At 35.9% G+C, this 20,361-nt stretch overlaps 2 protein-coding genes across 3 annotated transcripts in view; both read left to right on the forward strand.

Annotated features, from left to right (window-relative positions):
• LOC144955977 (uncharacterized) overlaps positions 1 to 8,605 on the forward strand; it is a 63,103-nt gene extending 54,498 nt beyond the window's left edge. Inside the window, exons 13-15 of the mRNA XM_078886239.1 lie at positions 3,679 to 4,141; positions 4,468 to 4,582; positions 6,222 to 8,605. Coding sequence (XP_078742365.1) covers positions 3,679 to 4,141; positions 4,468 to 4,582; positions 6,222 to 7,450 — 1,807 coding nt within the window. The 3' untranslated portion in view covers positions 7,451 to 8,605. The remainder of the gene's footprint in view (positions 1 to 3,678; positions 4,142 to 4,467; positions 4,583 to 6,221) is intronic.
• Positions 8,606 to 12,066: 3,461 nt separating this feature from the next.
• On the forward strand, positions 12,067 to 16,499 carry LOC144956082 (cx9C motif-containing protein 4-like). 2 transcript variants are annotated; one of them, XM_078886415.1, is made up of 3 exons: positions 12,067 to 12,170; positions 12,822 to 12,959; positions 14,252 to 16,499. In XM_078886415.1, exons 2-3 carry the CDS (start codon positions 12,896 to 12,898, stop codon positions 14,443 to 14,445), a joined length of 258 nt encoding a protein of 85 aa, XP_078742541.1. In that variant the 5' UTR covers positions 12,067 to 12,170; positions 12,822 to 12,895; the 3' UTR covers positions 14,446 to 16,499. The 2 variants fall into 2 exon arrangements, with proteins under 2 accessions (XP_078742541.1, XP_078742542.1); XM_078886416.1 differs by having other exon boundaries at positions 12,080 to 12,241.
• The last annotated feature ends 3,862 nt before the right edge of the window (positions 16,500 to 20,361 follow it).

Raw genomic sequence — 20,361 nt, forward strand, 5'->3', positions numbered from 1 at the left:
AGTAGTAGTGGTAGTGATGATGATGTGGAGGTGGTGGTTGTAGTAGTAGTGGTAGTGAAGATGTGGTGGTGGTGGTGGTGGTTGTAGTAGTAGTGGTAGTGAAGATGTGGTAGTGGTGGTGGTTGTAGTAGAAGTGGTCGTGATGAAAATGTGGTTGTGGTGGTTGTAGTGTGTGTGTGTGTGTGTGCGTATGTGTGTGTGTGTGTGTTTGAGAGAGAGAGAGAGAGAGAGAGAGAGAGAGAGAGAGAGAGAGAGAGAGAGAGAGAGAGAGAGAGAGAGAGAGAAAATTAGAATAGTTTTAATGCGAATTTGTGCGATATTTCAGAGAGAAGATAGAATAAAAGTGCTAAAACTATGTTATACAATGTTACCATGGTTTGAATGGTGAATATGTAGATGTGAATGAGGATGATGGTGTCCAGCAAGTCTCCCCCAAAGAATTTTCCTAAACGACAGTGACAGGGTCATCCTCCAACTGTTTCCGAACTCAAATAGCAAGGATTGATTAAATCTCTCGATATTTTAATTGGTAAGCCACACCAACCGAAAGAACCGCGAGAGATTTTTCACTACTGACTACTGATACTGTGACTGTGAGTGTGAGTGGATAGGAGTGTAGTGTAGTGTAGGAGGAGAAGAGTGGAGGCGGAGAAGGGATCCGGATGGTGTGAATCGAAATCGAAGGCATATGAATATGATATGATGACGTTGCGGCAGCTGCTAACCAAATTTAAACTCCCGCTGTAACTGTAACTTGCCTCCTTTGTCTCGATTCCCGAAGTGGTAGTGACAAAGTGATAGGTTTGGCTTAAATCTCCTGCTGTTGTCTGTTGTTGTATTTTTGAACGTGGGAATTTTATTTCAGCTTCTTCCACCAGTTCTAGAAGTTCATTCTTCATTTATTGAAGGTGACGTTTTATGCACCTCCGTTGGAGGTGTACAAAAACGCACTGTTTTTCTTTATTTAAGTTTAAGCACCTCCATTGGAAGTGTAAAAAAACGCATCGTTATACTTGACTTCGTTGGCGGTCCTGGTTAATTAACGAAAATGTTGCTGCTTGACGTTGAAGCTCAAAGGAAAAAAAATAATGATATGGGTTGAATTTTGTAAGCTTCTATTTATTAGACGAATACATACTGTAGACGTTTCGGGTTTTCCCTTTATCAACAAAGCACGATGAATAAAATAATAAGGCACTCTAAGGGTGAATGAGATATGTGTGAATGGAGTAGTTAAGGTGAATAAACAAAAACAATGATGGGACAGGAAATAGAATACCCTTTTGTAAGGAAGTACGAATTAAAATATGACCATAAATATTAAAAAACTTATTAACACACCGTTTTTATGTACCGCCGTTGGGGCTGTAAGCGCGCGGTGTAGAAATAGACCCACAGGAAAAAAGTGGCTTCTCATCTTACTCTCTGTGAATAGACCCATTTATGTCCATGAGTCTTAGATAGTTTTAGACTTCAGTTTAGCATGCTGCTTAGTGATTACCGATGTACGTTTATACAATGATAATAATTAAATAATAATAATAATTTAAACATCAAAGGTATAAAGAAACATGGCACACAAATATTGATCACAATGACCAAAATATAAATAAATAATTTTAGAAAATTAAAATCAACAACGAAAATAAAAAAAACAAAAAGACAAAGACACTGTAACTGTAAATGAATACACTGATGATGATGATAAAATATCATAAAATGATAACAATCGACGTGTACATATAAGTGCACATCGATAACACATTGAATGGTACCGATGTTGTTTTAAAAAAATATATAATTAATAATCATAATAGATAAATTTAAAGTATTAAAAATATGTCCACTAACTATAACAACAAGTCTATTTCTTTCTCAGTAAAATAGAATTTTTAAAAAATTGTCCACAATGGGAGTCGAACCCAATACCTTCAAGGTTAGAGTCTGACAGCTTGTCCACTGCGCTACGGAGCCACCTGACTGTTCAAAACCTTTAATAAGGTCTTTCTAGAACATTGTTTTACCTTCAATGCAACTTTTATTTTCTGGTTTTAAATTTCGATTTTTTTTATTGATAAAGACGTAAAGATGTCACAATATAACTTGCCATGTCCAAATTCAGAAACACAGCATCACTGATGAATTGTGTGGAATGCGTTCCGGAGGTGCATAAAAACGATCCGTTAAGATAAACCGTCAACGGAGGTGCATAAAAATACTACTTTTATTGAATTATTCTTCTTCTCTTCTTCTTCTTCTTCTTCTTCTTCTTCTTCTTCTTCTTCTTCTTCTTCTTCTTCTTCTTCTTCTTCTTCTTCTTCTTCTTCTTTTTCTTCTTCTTCTTCTTCCCTTGATTCATAAAAGTAATTACATCTACATTCTTTTCTATTCTTTGTTATTAACAGTTAATTGATTTTTCATTCACTGATTCACCCTTCTTCCTTTCTTCTTGATTCTCTTTTCCTTCTTCCTATACTGTGTGTATACACTGCTGTTTCTTCTTCTTTTTCTTCTTCTTCTTCTTCTTCTTCTTCTTCTTGTGAGAGTCCTACTCGGTGTATGAATACTATAGAATTGGTTGTGCTTTTATGTTATAGATCTGGTGTTTGTTGTTGACTAATGACAAACTTTTGTTCGGTTGCATAATTATTCTGTATTTCAGTCGTCTTTAAAAGATAATTTGATTTTTTGTTCAGTAGTATTCATGAATATCGAGTAGATGCTGGCTACATGCTATAATATTCAATCTGGAATTTGGTATACCTGAAATCTTAAGGGATATTGCGGCTCTTGTTCACACGAGAGCAGGTTATCACCTGGCTGTTCTTTGCCAAATAGAGAAAAAAAAAAAAAGAGAGTCAGAGACAGAGTTAGAGTTTGCTCTGGCTCTAGAACGTTAATGATATAAACTGGAAGTGTTTCTTGTATATATTACCCTTTTGATTGAAAATATCAATGACTGTGAACAATTTTTTTTTCCTTTTCTTCTATTATTGGGAAATCCTGTGCAACAATTAAAACTCTATCTTCAATGCGTAAATTTGTTCTTGAATTTTGAAGATTAATCCATAAACACCATCAAGCCCTCTAGTTGTTGTTAGTTTACGATGATATAGGACATCCATCAGTAAACAAAAAAGGTTATGCATTTTTCAAGGTGTCGTCATTGATTTGGATGACCTGCAAAGAGGGAGAGGGGGAGGGGTGAAATCCCCCAAAATATGGGATGTTTTTTAAGATTTTATTTTTTAACTAGCTATATTTCACATATTAAGTAGAATTGGAAAATCATATTTGGCAAATTTATGGCATATTTATCAGAGAACGTGATGGACACATCAGAACAGTTCTAACTTGTATAGTTTTAGAACTGTATGGCTATGGTCAATCATAACTTTGTAAAAAATTATTCAAATTGATCATTTGGAACACCTACGAAATGTAATTTTGTGAAAACAAACCATACAAATTATATGGAAGTTGGCACCTCAATTACTGTCATCCACATCATTGCCAATCTTATATATTAAAACCGGCACTCATTGTCATTTTTTCCATTATCTCAACATTTCTTGTGATGCTATGTTTCTTTTTTTCCAGTGTCCTTACATCTTGTAGAGAAAAGTAAAGATGGAAGGGTCTTGTAAAATTGAAGTGGAAATGGAAAAAGCTGTGAAGTTTTCACATACATGAAGATTTCAGACATTTGAATGTCGGATTGGAAGATGTAAAGACAGATAATTCCTTCTCATCATTTACTACCCTTGAAGATCTAGTGGAAACTGAAACAACAGCAGAGACCTCATGCCAGTCTTCTAATGTCAGTGTTAAATTTGAACTGACAGAGATGGAAAATATAAGAGAGTCTCATCCAAAGTCCACGCATGTCAATGTTAAACTTGACGATGAATACATCAAAGCAGAGAACTCTTCCCATACAAGTGATGTCAGTGTAAGACCTGAACATGAAGACATCAAGGCAGATAACTCTTTCTACACTTGTTCACAATTCACTGATGTCAATGTTAAACTTGAAGATGAAGATTCACAGAGCATTGACATTAGGGATGAAGTTAAACTTGAAGACAAAATGATAACAGAGCTTTCACCTGTGACGTCATCACATGGGACACAATGTCAGGTGAGATGATATTCTTTTCCATTTTCGTGTGGTCTCTGATGATGATAATGAAGATGATGGTAATAATAACTGGAACAGTGGCAAAGACGACAATAATAATGATGATGATGTTGAAGATAGTGATAATGATTAATAATAGATAACAGAGATTAAAAACAATTCATTATCACTAGTTTTGAAAATATGAAATGGAGGAATTGAGTTAACACAGACAAGTTGTCTTGATTTTGTTTAGTAACATGTTTTGTAGTGCCAGTGGTTGTCCAACCTTGTTATAAAATCTGTAGCTTTATTGTATCTTTTCATTCTCTTCCTTTTTTTTTCAGGAACTCTGCATTGTCAACAAAGGTGATCTGAGTTATAAACCAATTAGTGATGAGCCTGTTCCTTCCAGTGGTTTGGGTTCAGAGATCACGTCTAGGGTTTTGGAGAATACACAAGGTAATTTTGTGATATTGCAAATGACTTGTGAATATTTGTCCATTTTGAGATGGGTTTTCTCCTCTTTGATGTACTGGGTTGAGACAAGTCAATAGAGAAAATGGATGTAGAGATGGTGGGGGGGGGGGGGGGGGGGGGGGGGGGGGGGGGGGGGTGGCGAGAGAGAGAGAAAAGAGAGAGCAATTTTATCCATAATTCTATCATAAAAGATACCGTCAAATACCAATTTTCTACATCCAAAGCCTTTTTAATATCAGAGTTGACAATTACTGTTAATGTTATTGTCTTGTCTTTCCCCTTAATTTCCTTTTCACATCATCTCCACCTCACCCTTCCCATTTCACCTTAACTGTGACAATTGAAAATCTTTGGAGGGATAATGGGAAGGAAAAGTGAATTTAGAAATGATTCCGCCAAAAGCGGAAGGATTGGCAGTATGCTTATGTTTGTATTGAATGGAAATGAAAGCTATCATCGCTCTCAGTGTGGCAATAAGTGAGTTAATTGTTGTAATGAGCGCGTGTGGGATTGGAGGTGGAAGGCATAATTGAAATTGAACAGTAACCAAGTACACTGTGTCACTTTATATAATTCTAATTTGTTCCAGCATCTGTGGGAGACTAGCAAGGCAGTGATGGCTTGAGGCTGTCACTGTTTTATCAAATTCAAACAAGTATTTGGGTATAGGGTGAGAGGAGAGGCCTGTGGAGATAAGTGAGGAGTGATAACGATTTGGTACAGATTCATAGGTAAAGAGTTTACATACTGAATGTGTCATCAACAGTGCAATGTGCAACATGCTGGCTTTGTCTTCTTATTATAACCACCAAATTGGAACCTTATTCCACATCTGAATGAGACAAGACGCACTAAACACTACACCTCATTATAATGAGACCTTACCAAATCCACTGGTGTTTACCTTTCTTACATTTTTCTTCATAATACCCATTGTAAAATTGTCAAAACAAAAAACTCGAAAATTTGGAAATCGCAAATATATAGGCCCCTCACAACTTGTTTGAGATTTCTGTGCTGCACTCCACTTGTTGTTCAGGCCTTTATTTTTAGTCATTTGGATGAATGACCAAACTGTTGAATAGTCTATGTTATATATATGTATACTATTTTGATTAAGGAGAATATTTGTAATTTTCGTAACAGTAATGCTATTATAATTATCATCATCATCATCATCATCATCATCATCATCATCATCATCGTTTTAAATTTTTTAAATTAATTAATTTTATTTATTTATTTATTTATTTATTTATTTATTTATTCATTTATTTATTGTTGCAAGGCCTATTTTATAGTATGAACAGTTAACATAAATATTATTTATCATGGTGCCAATTTATTTGGCAATGGTTTGTGTAATGAAACTGGTGAGAAAAAGATATGAAGTTTATCTTTTGATTTGTAAGCTCGAAATTTGATAAATCTCAACATTTGGATGTTCTCAATCATAGTAAAGCTATAGTTTGGTTCTCCTGCTGCTGTAGACATCTCAAAGGCAAAAATCTATGTTAATTATGCCTATAATGCATTTCTACCATTGGGGGTGATTTTGCACTTCAATATATTGTATTGTTCTTGTTTCCTTGAAGTAATAATTCTCTTATCAATTTTACAGATAACAACGACGTTTATGGCGGTGAACAGTCTTTGAACAATGAAGACTTTAAAGTTGAAATTGATGTAGATGGAACTACAAACAGTTGTGTGGAATGGCACAAGCCTAGCACTGATGTCCATACCGATCACAATTCATTTTTTGAACAACTTTCTCCAAATCACTATGGACCAGAGGCTGATACTGTTAAAATAGATGTGAAATCTCATAATTCTTGTTACAAAAATGTTTCTACAAATTCTATTGTCAAGTCATCCATTGATGTTCAAAAAGAAGAAAAGGCCTATGGGAATCCTAAAACCTTGTCTTATAAATGTCATATTTGTGGGAAAACGTTTACTCGTAGATCAAACATTTTAGTACATTTGAGAATCCACACCGGAGAAAAACCATTCAAATGTCTGACTTGTGGAAATGCATTTATCACAAAACAAGAATTGCAAGAGCACATCAGAACTCATACGGGAGAAAGACCTTTCAAATGTCTGACCTGTGATAAGGCATTTACTCGGGTTTCGCATTTAAAATCACACATCAAAACTCACTCGGGAGAAAAACCATTCAAATGTCTCACCTGTGGAAACGCATTCACTCGGGCTTCAACTTTAAAAGAACACATAAAAACTCACTCAGGAGAAAAACCATACAAATGTCTAACCTGTGGAAATGCATTCACTCGGGCTTCAACTTTAAAAGAACACATCAAAACTCACTCGGGAGAAAAGCCATACAAATGTCTGACCTGTGGAATTGCACTTATCAGAAAACAAAATTTTCAAGATCACATCAAAACTCATACAGGAGAAAAACCATTCAAATGTCTGACCTGTGGAAAGGCATTTATTCGGGCTTCACATTTAAAACTACACATCAGAACTCACTCGGGAGAAAAACCATTCAAATGTCTGACCTGTGGTAAGGCTTTTATCACAAAGCGAGAATTGCAAGTACACATCAGAACTCATACGGGAGAAAGATCATTCAAATGTCTGACCTGTGGTAAGGCATTTATCACAAAACAAATATTACGAGTACACATCAGAACTCATACGGGAGAAAGACCATTCAAATGTCTGATCTGCGGAAAAGCATTTGTCATCAGTTCACATTTAAAACAACACATAAGAACTCATACAGGAGAAAAGCCATTTAAATGTCTGACCTGTGAAAATGCATATAGCTCGAACCGAAGATTACAAGAACACATCAGAACTCATGCAGGAGAATGACCATTCAAATGTCTGTCCTTATAAAAGGCATTTATCACGAAACAAGAATTACTAGTACACATAACAACTCATACTGAAGAGAAACCATTTAAATGTATGGCTGTGGAAGGCATTTCTCAGGAATTCAGATTTACAAGGACACATCACAGCTCATATGGGAGAAAGACCATTCAATTGTCTGGCCTGCAGGAAGGCATTTTCTCGAGAGTGGATGTTTAAAAAAAAAAACACACATCAAAACTCATATGGGAGAGTGACCATTCAAGTGTTTGACCTGTAAAAATTCATTGACTCAGAATGTACATCTAAAAGAACACATCAGAACTCATACAGGTGACAAACCATTTACTGCAAATGCAGTGTTTGACTGCACATCAGAACTCATACGGGAGAGAGACCATTTGAATGTCTTACCCGTGGAAAGGCATTTACTCAAGGTACAAATTTAAAACAACACATCAGAACTCATGCAGGAGAAAAACATTTTAATATTCGAATTGTGTAAAGGCATTTACCAGAAAAATAGATAGTAGTGTCGTATGGCTGTCTACACCTCCATATGCTTGACCTTCATTCAGTCCATAAGTCTCCATTGCCTGGTGTACCGTGAGGTACTCGTATAGGGGAAAAACCTTTCAAATGACCTCTGGAAAAGCCTTTATCAAGAGTATTGATTTACAAGTATATATCACCAATCATTGGGATAAAAAAACAAAACAATTTAAATCTCTGACCTGTGGAAAGACATTTATCAGGAATACAGACTTAAAACAACACATCAGAACACGTATTAGTGAAAAGTCATCTGTGTTTTGATTTGTAGAAAGGAATTTATCGGCAATATAATAGAATTTCATCAACACAGCAGTACTCGTAGTCGTGAATAGCCATTTGGTGTCTGACTTGTGGAAAGGCATTTATCAGGAGTAGGATGTGGAGACACATTTTCCATCTCATTTTCTTTAGCTTTATCATTGAGTTCGAAAAAAAACAAAAAAACAAAACATAACTGTCCATCACTTTTTAAACAAAATTGCTTTATCAACTAATAACCACAATGTAACAAGGTTCGATCTATATTATTCATTGTACATCTTTCAATGTTTGTCTATCCAAATGTTACATAAATGCCACAATGAGATTCATAACTTGAAAGCTTTGTTGTTTTTGTGTTTTAATAATACAATCTTTTTATATTCACCGGGTATTCAAAGGTCCCTTGGTCTAAATAACCCTTTACTTTACATGATATGATATGTGATAGATAATAAATTATATGATCCAGTCTACTTTGATTAGATCTACTTTCTTTTCATGCCATCACAGCGAGTTGAAAGCTTAAAAGTTAATGGCAACTTTTGTCATTTTTTGTGGCAACTTTTGGGCATTAAATCGGGCAATAAACGCAGATGCTAGTACAATACGCTGGAGCTGGGTGTCCGAATTCTATGTATCTATAGAATAAGTCATTACCTCCCTACATGAGCATAGGATTCTAGCACGCTTTTTGGCTTCTCCCGAGAGTGTGCTAGAATCCAGTGAGTATTGTATATATCTTTTCAATGGCTCATAAACTGACCTATGGTCGGAATTAGGGAGACCCAAGGGGAGTTTCCCTAATACCCTTATTTAAACATAAATAAAAATACAAAAAAACCCCAAAACAAACCTAGAGTTTTTTTATAGCGCAATATCCACTAGATGTGCTCAAAGCGCTTTACAAAGGGTCCCTGACCAACAGCCACACGTAACCTGTAGAACGAGACATGATGTTAGGCGATATTACCATTTTTCCAAAAGAGACAACACTGTTGACGGCCAGGTACTCATTTTACATCTGAGTACGGTAAGAGAATGTGAGTAAAGAGTCTTTTCCAAGGACTCAACCATGCGCTGAGCAAGGCTCGAACCCAGGACCTTCCAATCTGAAAGTGAGTGTCATACTACAAGACCGCATAGCCGCACCCTAGGTGCCTTCTCCCTCCTGACATTGAAGACCTTCCAATGTAGGCAGCTTATCACCCGTCAACATTTCACTTATTTTTTTACTATGCAGTTTGTCCATTCAAAGGCTGACTTGCCTGCCTGCCTCTTTAAAACTTTGAGGTAGGCTTTAGGTGTTGCTCAAGTTACGCGATAAATGGTATTACGGTTAGGTCTCCCGCAACTTGCACGACAACTAAAGTGGCACTTATTGTGTCTTCTATCCCCTTATAGCTGTTTTCCAATTTGCTTTCTGTCTTTGTCACGGAATGAGATTACTTGGTTTTGTCCTGGCCCTGGCCGGAGTCCTTGGCTTGGAGGGAAACAGTCAAATGAATAGTTATTGTTTTGGGAAATTATATTTTTTTCCTTGTAAATAATCTCTCTGTTATGTAGTATTATATTTGTTATTTTGAATGTATAATGTAAATGTAAGCATTTGAGTGTATTCCTTTTTGTTGGATCTTGTGCTTGTGTCTGGATGAGACTTATAGGTGATCTCATACTAAGTACATTGATTGTATGCTCTTGGAATCTACATCTGATCCCTATTTGTTCCCAGTTCCCCTTTGTCTGTCTCTTTCTTGGGTGTTTTAATTGTAATTCTAGAATTTGACTATCCCATTTCCTTCCTTTTTTCTTGCGCTGATATGACCTAAATGTGTTGCAAACGCCGTAAAATCCTTGAAAACAAATAAATTTAACAAAGTATCGTGTACAGTGTAAGGATATTTTTGTCATCTAGATGAAAATATGCAATGCATTGCTAGCACTAGCACCGGTTTTTATTAGTTTGTCACTGTGATTTACCTCTTATTTTGTTAAGTTGACGATTTCTTAAAACTAATTGTACAGTTACAACATTTTTCAAGTTGGGTGACTGGGATACAGGTAGGAAGAAGGAGGGATAGTCACTTGAACAATACTAGGTGAGTGTGAGATACGAGGACATTACATTATTTCATCAATATGTTTGAGATCCAGTGAATTCCCCTCCCCCCTCCCTCTTTTCTCTCTCTCCCTCTCTACCCCTCTCCCCCCCCCCCATCTCTCTCTCTCTCTTCTCTCTCTCTCTCTCTGTGTGTGTGTGTGTGTGTGTGTGTGTGTGTGTGTGTGTGTGCTAGTAGTTGGGTTAATCGTTATCAACATCATCATCATCAGTCGTCTCAGTAGTAAAGAGGTGACCACGGACATATTGTTTGTTGGAATGTATGGGTGTGAGAGTGAGAACTGAGAAATACGTATGTGTGTTGAATTACATTTCAAACAAAAATAGGCAAAGGAGGAAACGGCCACTATTTTTTTCGTAAATATTACACGTATGTTGATGAAATTAAGACTGGTGTCAAGCAGGGATGCTTGCTCTTACCATTCCTGTTCAGTTTGCCATTGATTGGTTAATGACGGAAACTCCAAAGGACGAAGAAATGGCACACAGTGGACCCCCTGGACACAGTTGGATGATATGGATTTTGCAGATGATTTGGCTCTTCTGCCTCACACCCAGGACCGGATGCAAGCAAAAAACCACAATTTTATACAGCCTCTCGGTTTCCATTAGTTTGAGAATTCACCCTGCAAAGTCAAAGGTCTCACCCTATTTCAGAATTTGGGGTGTAAACAGTATGTCGAATTTCCTTAGGTCCGGACGAAGGACTCGAGGCTTGGGTGGGATCCTTTGACCTCCCCATGGTGGGCAGGAGGTCATTCGCCGTGTCTTCTATCACCTTATTTATATGTCTACTGAGTTGCTTGTCTTGGAAAGGGATTGCATGTTTTTTTCTCCTGGCCCTTGCTGAAGTCCTTGGCTGAAGGGGAAGCAGTCAAATGTTTAGTATGTTTTAGGGGATGATTTTTCCCCCTTGTAAATCATCTCTCACTTATGTTTGTTATGTTTTCTTTCTGGATACATTAAGGTGTATCCATCCAATGACTTAGGGGGGTTATGTGCTGGTGTCTGGATGAGACGTTAATGATTAATGTGATCTCAAACAGTCCCCTTTATTTCTTTTTCTTGAATTCTATTAATTTTTCACTTCCCCATCTTCTTCCTTTTTACTGGCACCAAAATGACCAAAATGTGTCGCAAACGCCGTAAAACCCTTAAAAACAAGAAACAAGGACACGAGGATGCGGCAAAGGTCGGAGCCTTTCTAGTATACGTACGTAGCCTGTTTGACTGAAGGGCGGATGCTGAAAAAAAATTGAAAAAGAAAAGGGGGAAAAAATGCTTTTTAAAAATACCTGATTGGTATCCAATGTCAAATTTGCCATGGGTTTGATACCAAATACTACTAATAAGTACTTTTGGGGTTTTATTCATTTATTATTTGAAATAGTAACATCAGCTGTCACTACATTCTCACTACACACACAATCATTTTGATATTAATTGTGATTCTTTAAAAAAAAGGATTAATATTAGCTATACCCTTAATTGACATCATTTTTATACCAAAAAACGAATTATTTCATATAGGCAGTAGAGAGTGCAGTTGTACTTGTGCCCTCTTGACGAACGAAGCGCCTGCACAGTTGTTCTATTACAAATTACAGCCACCTACAGGAAGTCAGTCCGTTATCTTGTTCTCAAATATCGTTGGTTCGTCCAATATGAAAGCGAAAGTAAAAGTAGCTTCCGAGACCGTAACGGTTGTGTCTGTATCGCCAATTTTTTCCCCCAACTGTTTGTACAATCTCTATTTTAAACAGCGAACTGTAAAGGTCATGATACAATGTATGTATTAGATTTTTACACTGAAAGTGCCCAGATTTGGATTGTTTAACCAAATGGACCAAATTACTTTGGTAAACGTCTATTTGGCACTCCAGCAGTGAGCTGGATGGCCTAGTGGCTGTGACTCGATTTTTTTAACTTTTGATTTTGAGTGATGGGTCTCAGAAAAAGTTCCATAGATTTTTTGTTTATCGATGGATTTTAATGATTTATGTCTTATTTTCTGGTGTTGTTAATTTTTGATTTAGCATATCTTTTGATTGTTGATAACATAGGGTATACTATAGCTTTGGATAATTATAAAAATAGAAATTTGTAAATCAAAATTTCAGTGACGGATGTGATTAAAATTAAGCCTCTTAACTTTTTAATAGAATTAAATTCAGGGCAAAGCTGTATACCGCATCCATTAAATTCTTTCCAGCAAAATCCCTACTCAAATCTTAGCGGCCAGTTTTTCTAGAACTTTTTACCATCCCATTTTCTTCCTTTTTACTGGCGCTGATATGGTGTTTGAGTTTGAGCGCCGTAAAACCCTTACTTAAATAAGTATGTTTAATGGATATTGAGCTATGCAAGATAAAATTTTTGGGTAAAGTAAAGCAAAGGTACCAAGGAGATGATAGTGGCTATTTTCTATTGTGTTCACAGTCACAGATTTAATGGAAATCTCACTGAAACTGAATCTGCAAATAACAATTTTGTAGCAAGAGTCTCTTTTAGAGATGGAGAAAAAATCAGCTGACCCCTGCCAAAAGGAAGCTTGTGCTATCCAACAATGCCTGCAAAGTAAGCTGATCCCCATTCATTCTGTATTTACATAATTTAACATACCATCTATTTCATTGGTGGACTACTGAAACTGGAGTACTGTACATTTTTTTGCTGGTTACGTATGCATTTCCATTTCTGGTGGTTGATCAGCCTTCCTGATAATAAAGCCACCAAGTTTGGTTGACTTTATCCATTATTGATGGAGCACACTTAGATAAAGAACAGAACATTTTGGGATCAACTTTAAGCAGAAATCGACTTTTAAGAGAGTTGACTTTATGCAGACTTCTGTAATTTTGTTTTTTCTCTTTTGTAGAAACCTCAAAAGCATACAATCTTTATCTGGTAGTGATAGGGCTACTTAGAAATACTGTAGTCAAATTAAATGGATAGATCAGTTCTGATGGTTTTCCTCAGACTCAGATCATCCGAAAATCACGATTTTAGAGTCAGAGGAAGAATTTCCTCCTTAAAAAATAATTACATTTCTCGTAATCAAATGTAGTGAGAGACTAGATGTGAGGTGGAACAAATATGTGCTGTATCCCACTCTCCAGAAGTTTGCTAGAGTATCAATGATAGTTTATCATCAAGTATAATTCTCCATGATAATGGTCAGTGTTGCCTTTGGATCACGGTAAAACACTTTGAGTACATTCAGTGGATATTGCAGTGTAAAAAAAAAAAAATCCAGACAAACTGGTCTTTCATAAAGTGCAATTTTCACTATATTAATATTAAGGACTCTTTTTGTTTTTGTTTTTAAAAACTGAAATTAATATTTCTTCTATGATTTTATGTACAATCTTAAGTGTTATTCGGTCACGTCAATGATATTGATATACAAAATATGTATTACGTTAAATATTTTGTTTGTATTTTATAAAAGTACTTTTGATCATAGTATATGTGAAACTTGTTGTTTACAATAATACTTGAAATCAACGAGGGTTGTATTAAATATTGGAGAAGATTATTGTTGATGGTTATTTTTTCCATGTTGCCCATTATTCTATGGTGGCTGTGTGGTTAAGGCATTGAACTGTGACCCGGAAGGTCCCGGGTTCAAGCCCCACTTCAGGCACTTTCGTTTTTGTCCTTGGGCAAGATTATTAACCCCCAATTTGCTCAATTGGACAACATGGGTGATTCCTGTTAACATCAAACATCTTGTTTGATGAATTATCTATATTCCTTCTTGAAATGCCTAGCCGATGATATGGTCGCAGAAGGGCATAATTAAAAAAAAAAATTATTATTCTATACTCAATATCAATTCCAGTCATGTCCATCTCTTCTTTTCTCAGAAAATGATTACCAGGAATGGAAATGCCAGAGTGTCATTGATGCCTTGTACAAATGTTGTAGTGAGTGCCAGCCAGGAGAATCAATAGTCTGTGATGGAATCCATAAGAAAAAGGAACATACTAAGAAAAAGGAACATAAGAAAAAGCAACATAAGAAAAAGGAACAGAAGACTGGCAAGGTGGAAAAATTGTAACAGATGTTGATTTAACTCACTCACAACCCTAACACCGACTATAGATAGTTCTTAGTCAACGTCACCCGGGTATTTGTTATTGATTTTTGCCATCCGCATTTATGAGTAATGCTCACTAAACTGTATTAACCTGACTATACAGGTATATATTCTTGGATACACACAGTTTTGTGCGTTGGTCCGTTATACTTCTGGATGGCAATGTTATGAGCTTCTTAGCCAAGCGCATACTATTACTATCTATATCCATAGTATACCCGGGGTTACTTTTACCCCATGCCTATTTATTACATTTTTCTGAGACAAATTACAGGCTTAGTATCAAAGCAAATGTTCTTAATTTTTACAATGTTAATGGTAGCTGAATAAAACTATCTATGCACATGCTCATTTTTAACTCTCTCAACCATAACCCTCTAGCTCGTGTGCTATCGTCACTTCCGAGTGCCTTTCAAAATTGAATAAAAATATAGTCAGTTACTCGATCTAAAAGAAACAAAAATGGCATGTACATAGTTTTATTCAAATACCAATGTTACGTTAATTAAAAAAACAGTGGCTATAATTTGTCTCAGAAAAATGTACATCACCCTTGAATCATATACCTATGATGTTCGCATGGGTGTACGATCCGATAGTGATGTCGTTTCTTCTTCTCTTTACTAGCCTATCCTGCTTCTTTGGTTTGTGATTGTATTTTTGACAGGGGATATTTTTTTTTCTGTAAATCTTCTGCCTGTTTGTTCTTGGTTATTTATAATTTAGCTTATGATATCTTTAGGTTATGATTTTGATTTACATTTGTACTATTTTTGTTAGATTGCTTGTTTTTTTGTTTCAGCGGTCTCTCATATAACCTCAATTGTGTTGGAAGAGACCTAAAGCAACAAACAAACAAACAAACAAAAAAAATGTACATATTTAATGATGGGGTACAATTAACCAGAGGCCACTGAGAAAGTCGGTGTGAGGGTTGAGTGAGTGAATACATTTTTTTTCCAATTTTGAAAAGTAGCAAAAATCTCAAGGATTGAATGAGTTAAAAAATGCATTTTTTGTCCTTTTTGCGAGGAAATGCTTACACATGTTGCTGTATATTATGAAAGGTAGTCTTCTCTTTCTGTCTCGAGCAAACCTGCATACATTGTACTTGATGTGAAACTTTATTTTATGGTTATTAAGGAATATAAATTAAGAAAGTTCCAATCCCCTTGACCAATCCCAATAGGTGTGAAATTGATACTTATCAGAACATAAAAGTTAAAGGACATCATGAGAAATGTTTTGTTGGCCTTTGATCCTGGGCACTTTGCCTTGTTTTCCTTTTTATTATATATTATGCTCAATACTAGCTGGATTTTAGCGTGCCGAATTCCAGCACGCTCTGCAATACGACACACTGAAGCTGGGGGGTAACCACATGTATTGGTTACCTCCAATGAGCATTGGATTTTAGCACGCTTTTTAGCTTCTCCCGAGAGCATGCTAGAATCTAACGAGTAAAGTACTGTACAAACAAACAGATAGTTGGTTTTGAATTGTTTTCACATTTTTGATCAGTTGTCTGAAGTGAAAGGGTGAGCGAGGAGAAACATCCATGGTCAACTCAATACAACAAAACACTCCAATCACTTGGCATAAAAATGAGAATAGCTTGGTTTTCCAAATCATTCATTGCCATTACATTTTTCGTCCCTATAGTTAACTTTTTTTTTTCCCTCAAATTGTCTTATACTTATATATCTTCTTATCATTCGAGTTAAGGATGGTTGACTGTAAAAAGTATGGCATGAATTTTTAAATACAATTCTTCTTGTTAACAATGTTCAAATTTTGAAGGTCAGCATAATGGATTGAAAAGGGTGTGACTGGGAATAAATTTTCTGTGATATTTGTAAATAACATTGTGTCCAATTTGAAATTGCTCGATATGTTGTATTAAATTTCCTGTGATATTTGTAATTAGTATGTGTAATTTGAAATTGCTTGATTTTTAATTTTTACTGATTATTTCCAAAGAGAAAATATAAAATAAAGTCATCATTCATTAAGAATCACATCTCTTGTTTTGTTTTTACAATACAGTAAAATCGTCGTCACAAAAGTTGGCTGGGTGGGGATCCTGACCTCCCATAGTGGGCAGGGGGGGTACATACTGTGGCTTCTATCCCCTTATATCTGTTTTCCAACATGCTTTCTGTCTTTGTCTTGGCATGGGATTACTTGGTTTTGTCCTGGCCCTGGCCGGAGTCCTAGCTGGGAGGGAAACAGTCAAATACATAGTTATTGTTTTGGGAGATAATATTTTTTTCCTTGTAAATCATCTCTCTGTTATGTGTTATTATATTTGTTATTTTTAATGTATAATGCAAGCATTTGAGTGTATTCTTCTTTGTTGGATTTTGTGCTTGTGTCTGTACGAGACTTATAGGTGATCTCAAACTAAGTGCATTGGTGGTATGCTCTTGGAATCTACATCCGATCCCTATTTGTTCCCAGTTCCCCTATGTCTTACTTTTTCTTGGGTGCTTTAATTGTAATTCTAGAACTTTTTACTATCCCATTTTCTTCCTTTTTACTGGCGCTGATATAACCTAAATGTGTTGCAAGTGCCGTAAAACCCTTAAAAACATAAACAAACAACAAAAGTTGGCACTAACAATAATCATCTATTTTGACGTTTAGATTAAAAATAAAATAAATTTGATCAATTTTTATCTTTATTCGTGTTGAATTTGAACTCAAGAGTTTGACTATGTGGTCTAGTGGTATGACACTCGCCTTTGGATCAGAAGGTCCAGAGTTCGAATCCCACTTTGAGCAGCGCATAATTGAGTCTTTGGAAAAGGCTCTTTACTCACATTCTCTCACCAAAACAATAATACTATTACAACTCAAAAACTTGCCTGAATAGGAATGTTTTCAAAAGGGGCGTCTTTGATTTATGTATTTAATTCATTCCATATCTTTGGAGCCCTGACAGAGAAAGATTTTTCAGATAGAGATAGTTTACATATAATGGTATTGTAAATTTAGTTTTGTTTGATAAAAAAACAAAAATCAGCCAGAAAAACTGTGGATTCAATGATTGTATTTATAAAGCAAATGCAGTATACCACTCCTGTGCTGGGGTGTAGGTAATAATAATAGAATAGATAAAAGCCACAAAATAATTTACATTATTACATTTCATATATGAACCCCCCCCCCCCCCCCCCCCCCCCCCCCCCCCCCCCACTCCATTGTGTAATGTGAACACACTTTTGTTGCACATAAGTACATAAAAAATTTAAAAAGAAATTAAAATCACCATAACACACTCGACATACTGAATAAATTCTGCCATCAGGATTAAAAGTTCATATAATTATAATATAATGTATAACAATAGGAAATTAAATGGACGCTTCATAGATTCAACGAAGGCATTTTTGGGAGGAAGGGGGGAGGTGTGTTTAATAAAAGGGAAACCCGAAACGTCCACATTATCTGTATTCGTTGAATATGTTGAAGCTTCCATTTCAATTCCTATTGTTATTTATTTCTTCTGTCTTCAAATGTTGACTGTTTAACCCTGTCTTTACCACCTGCATCAAAATCGTCGCATTTGTTCTGACACAAAATACATTTTTCTTTATCAGATTTATTTTGTACATCACAAACTTTGGAGAATGATCTTTGTGTAATTAATAAGAACATATAAAGCTGTTTTGAAGAGAACATATTTTGAGTTTTTAAAAATCAATTTTTCTGCTGGGTAAGCTTGCCATTTGGGAAAAAAACTGAAAAAGATCGGTTAGGATAGAGTTAAGGTGTGACAAAAGGTAATTTTTGTGTTGTTAGCGACGGAAAGACAAAATACGAGAATGAAAGCTTAGTAATTTGTTCTCATTAGCTTTCCCAGCTAAAATACTGTCACATAATTGAAAAAATTAAGAGCTTAGCACAATATTACCACAAATGCCATATATTTCACGGTCGACAAAATGTACGGATGTGGAAATGATTTAAAGTTTTGCATGACAAAAAAAGATAGTCATTTCAGAGTCTTCTTAAGGTTCATCGAACCAGAGTTATCTCCACTTCTGAAGCATTAATCAGATAATAATGCTTGATTGCTATCCTTGTAACAGGGTGCAAGCCGTTTTACAGCAAAAGTTTTGTAAAGTACACTGCAAGGTGCTTAATTGGACAGCACTGTCCATGCAGATTGTTCCAATTAACTGCGAGAAGCCTACATAATTGGAACAACCCACCAAGACTCTATACATATCTGTTGTAGTAGCTCTATAAATAGCAATGATCAATGACTATGAAAAATATTTTTTTCTCTTTTTTGAGGGAAATTCTTGACTAAAATCAAAGCCCTATCTCCACTGAGGAAAAATGTTTTTGAATTTTGAAAATCCATAAATAAAAAAGTTAAGCAGTTTCAAAGGTGTCATTTGTTTGGATGACCCGCAAAGAGGAAAAAAAACACGCGACAATATGGGATGCTTTTTCTGCTTCCCCCCGATTTATGGCTGTACGGTATCTCACGAAATAAGTGGATAAGCGATTGAATCTTGGCATGATGTTTTCTCCGCAAATCCTTTCCCTCCTGTCTTTTCCATTTCCATACTTTCAATCTTTCTTCGGCAAGGAGGCTGTCATACCAACTTCTCAACTCAGTACAAGTTTGCTTGAGGAGAATCACCGAGGAGTGATGATGCAGAGAACTGTGGGGTCTTCTTTTCTGGCTAGAGTCTAGGTGGCCAAAGTTTCTTTCCCAGATCAAGTTGGTCAGAGGAGCAGTGGACGGGATTGACTGTAAAGAGTTATCCTCTTGATAATCACCACCATCTGTGAAGTAGGCAAGTTGGGTTCCGATTGTGATGAGAATTCCATCACAGATGGTGGTGATTATTTTCCCCATTCCATCTTTCAGAGAAATGCTTTCTGTTGGTCTATACGAAGTAGCTGCAGATTTAAAAAACAAAAAGGCATCTGGATGAAAAAAAAGTTGAGGATCTTGACGACATTTCTGAAGGATTGATTGGAGTTCTCTAACAATAGTTGCAAAGTCGAAATAGTTGGTTTCAGTAGAGATGACAGTTGTCCAAAAAGGTCTAGTGATTCTGTAAAAAAAAAGGGCTGGGCATTCCAAAAGAAGACGTAATTTTGAGTTTTCAAGGGCAGTGAAAAGACATTGCTGTTTAGTATTTCTTGAAGGTAACGAAAATAAAATGTGATAAAAATCTTGATGATGAAGATGTACTGCTGCAATCCATTAAATCTGTTATCTTTGTACGCTTTAGTTCTTCATGATATACTTTTCTCCAAACAGTATGCCTCCCATATGTTTTTCACTCCTCAGTGATTCCCTACAGGCCCAAACACATCAGCAGCATCTTTCAACACTAGGATGACAAGGTGGTGCTTTTCAGTACTTTCAAATTTCTCCAACTTGCGAGTTATTACAGTGGAACCTCCCGATTACAACACCTCCGAATAGCGACAACCTCCTGATAACGACATTGACCCGTGGTCCCGATTTTTTTTCTATTTAAGATCAGTAAAAAAAAACTCCAAATAACGACGCACTTTTTGATAAAACCTCCGAATAACGACATCATTTTGGCGATTTTCGGCAGTTTTCGTAGATATCTGATACTAAAAATACAGAGTATGAGTACTCAAAGTTTATAAAAACGATTCCTGCTTGAACTAATGAGAACGCAGCTTTTGAAACCAATGAGAACGCAGCTTTTTTTGACGAATCTTGGCTGATATGCATTAATAAAAGCCAAGGTATAAATGTTAGTGTAAGCAAGTAAACACAAAATCTTGGAAAATGTGATATTATGTGGTGATAGTAGTAGTAGTAGTAGTAGTAGTAGTAGTAGTAGTAGTAGTAGTAGTAGTAGTAGTGTTTTT

The sequence above is a fragment of the Berghia stephanieae genome, chromosome 10, assembly GCF_034508935.2.
Source record: "Berghia stephanieae isolate SIO BIC M18660-M18661 chromosome 10, UCSD_Bste_1.3, whole genome shotgun sequence".
Classification (NCBI taxonomy): domain Eukaryota; kingdom Metazoa; phylum Mollusca; class Gastropoda; order Nudibranchia; family Aeolidiidae; genus Berghia; species Berghia stephanieae.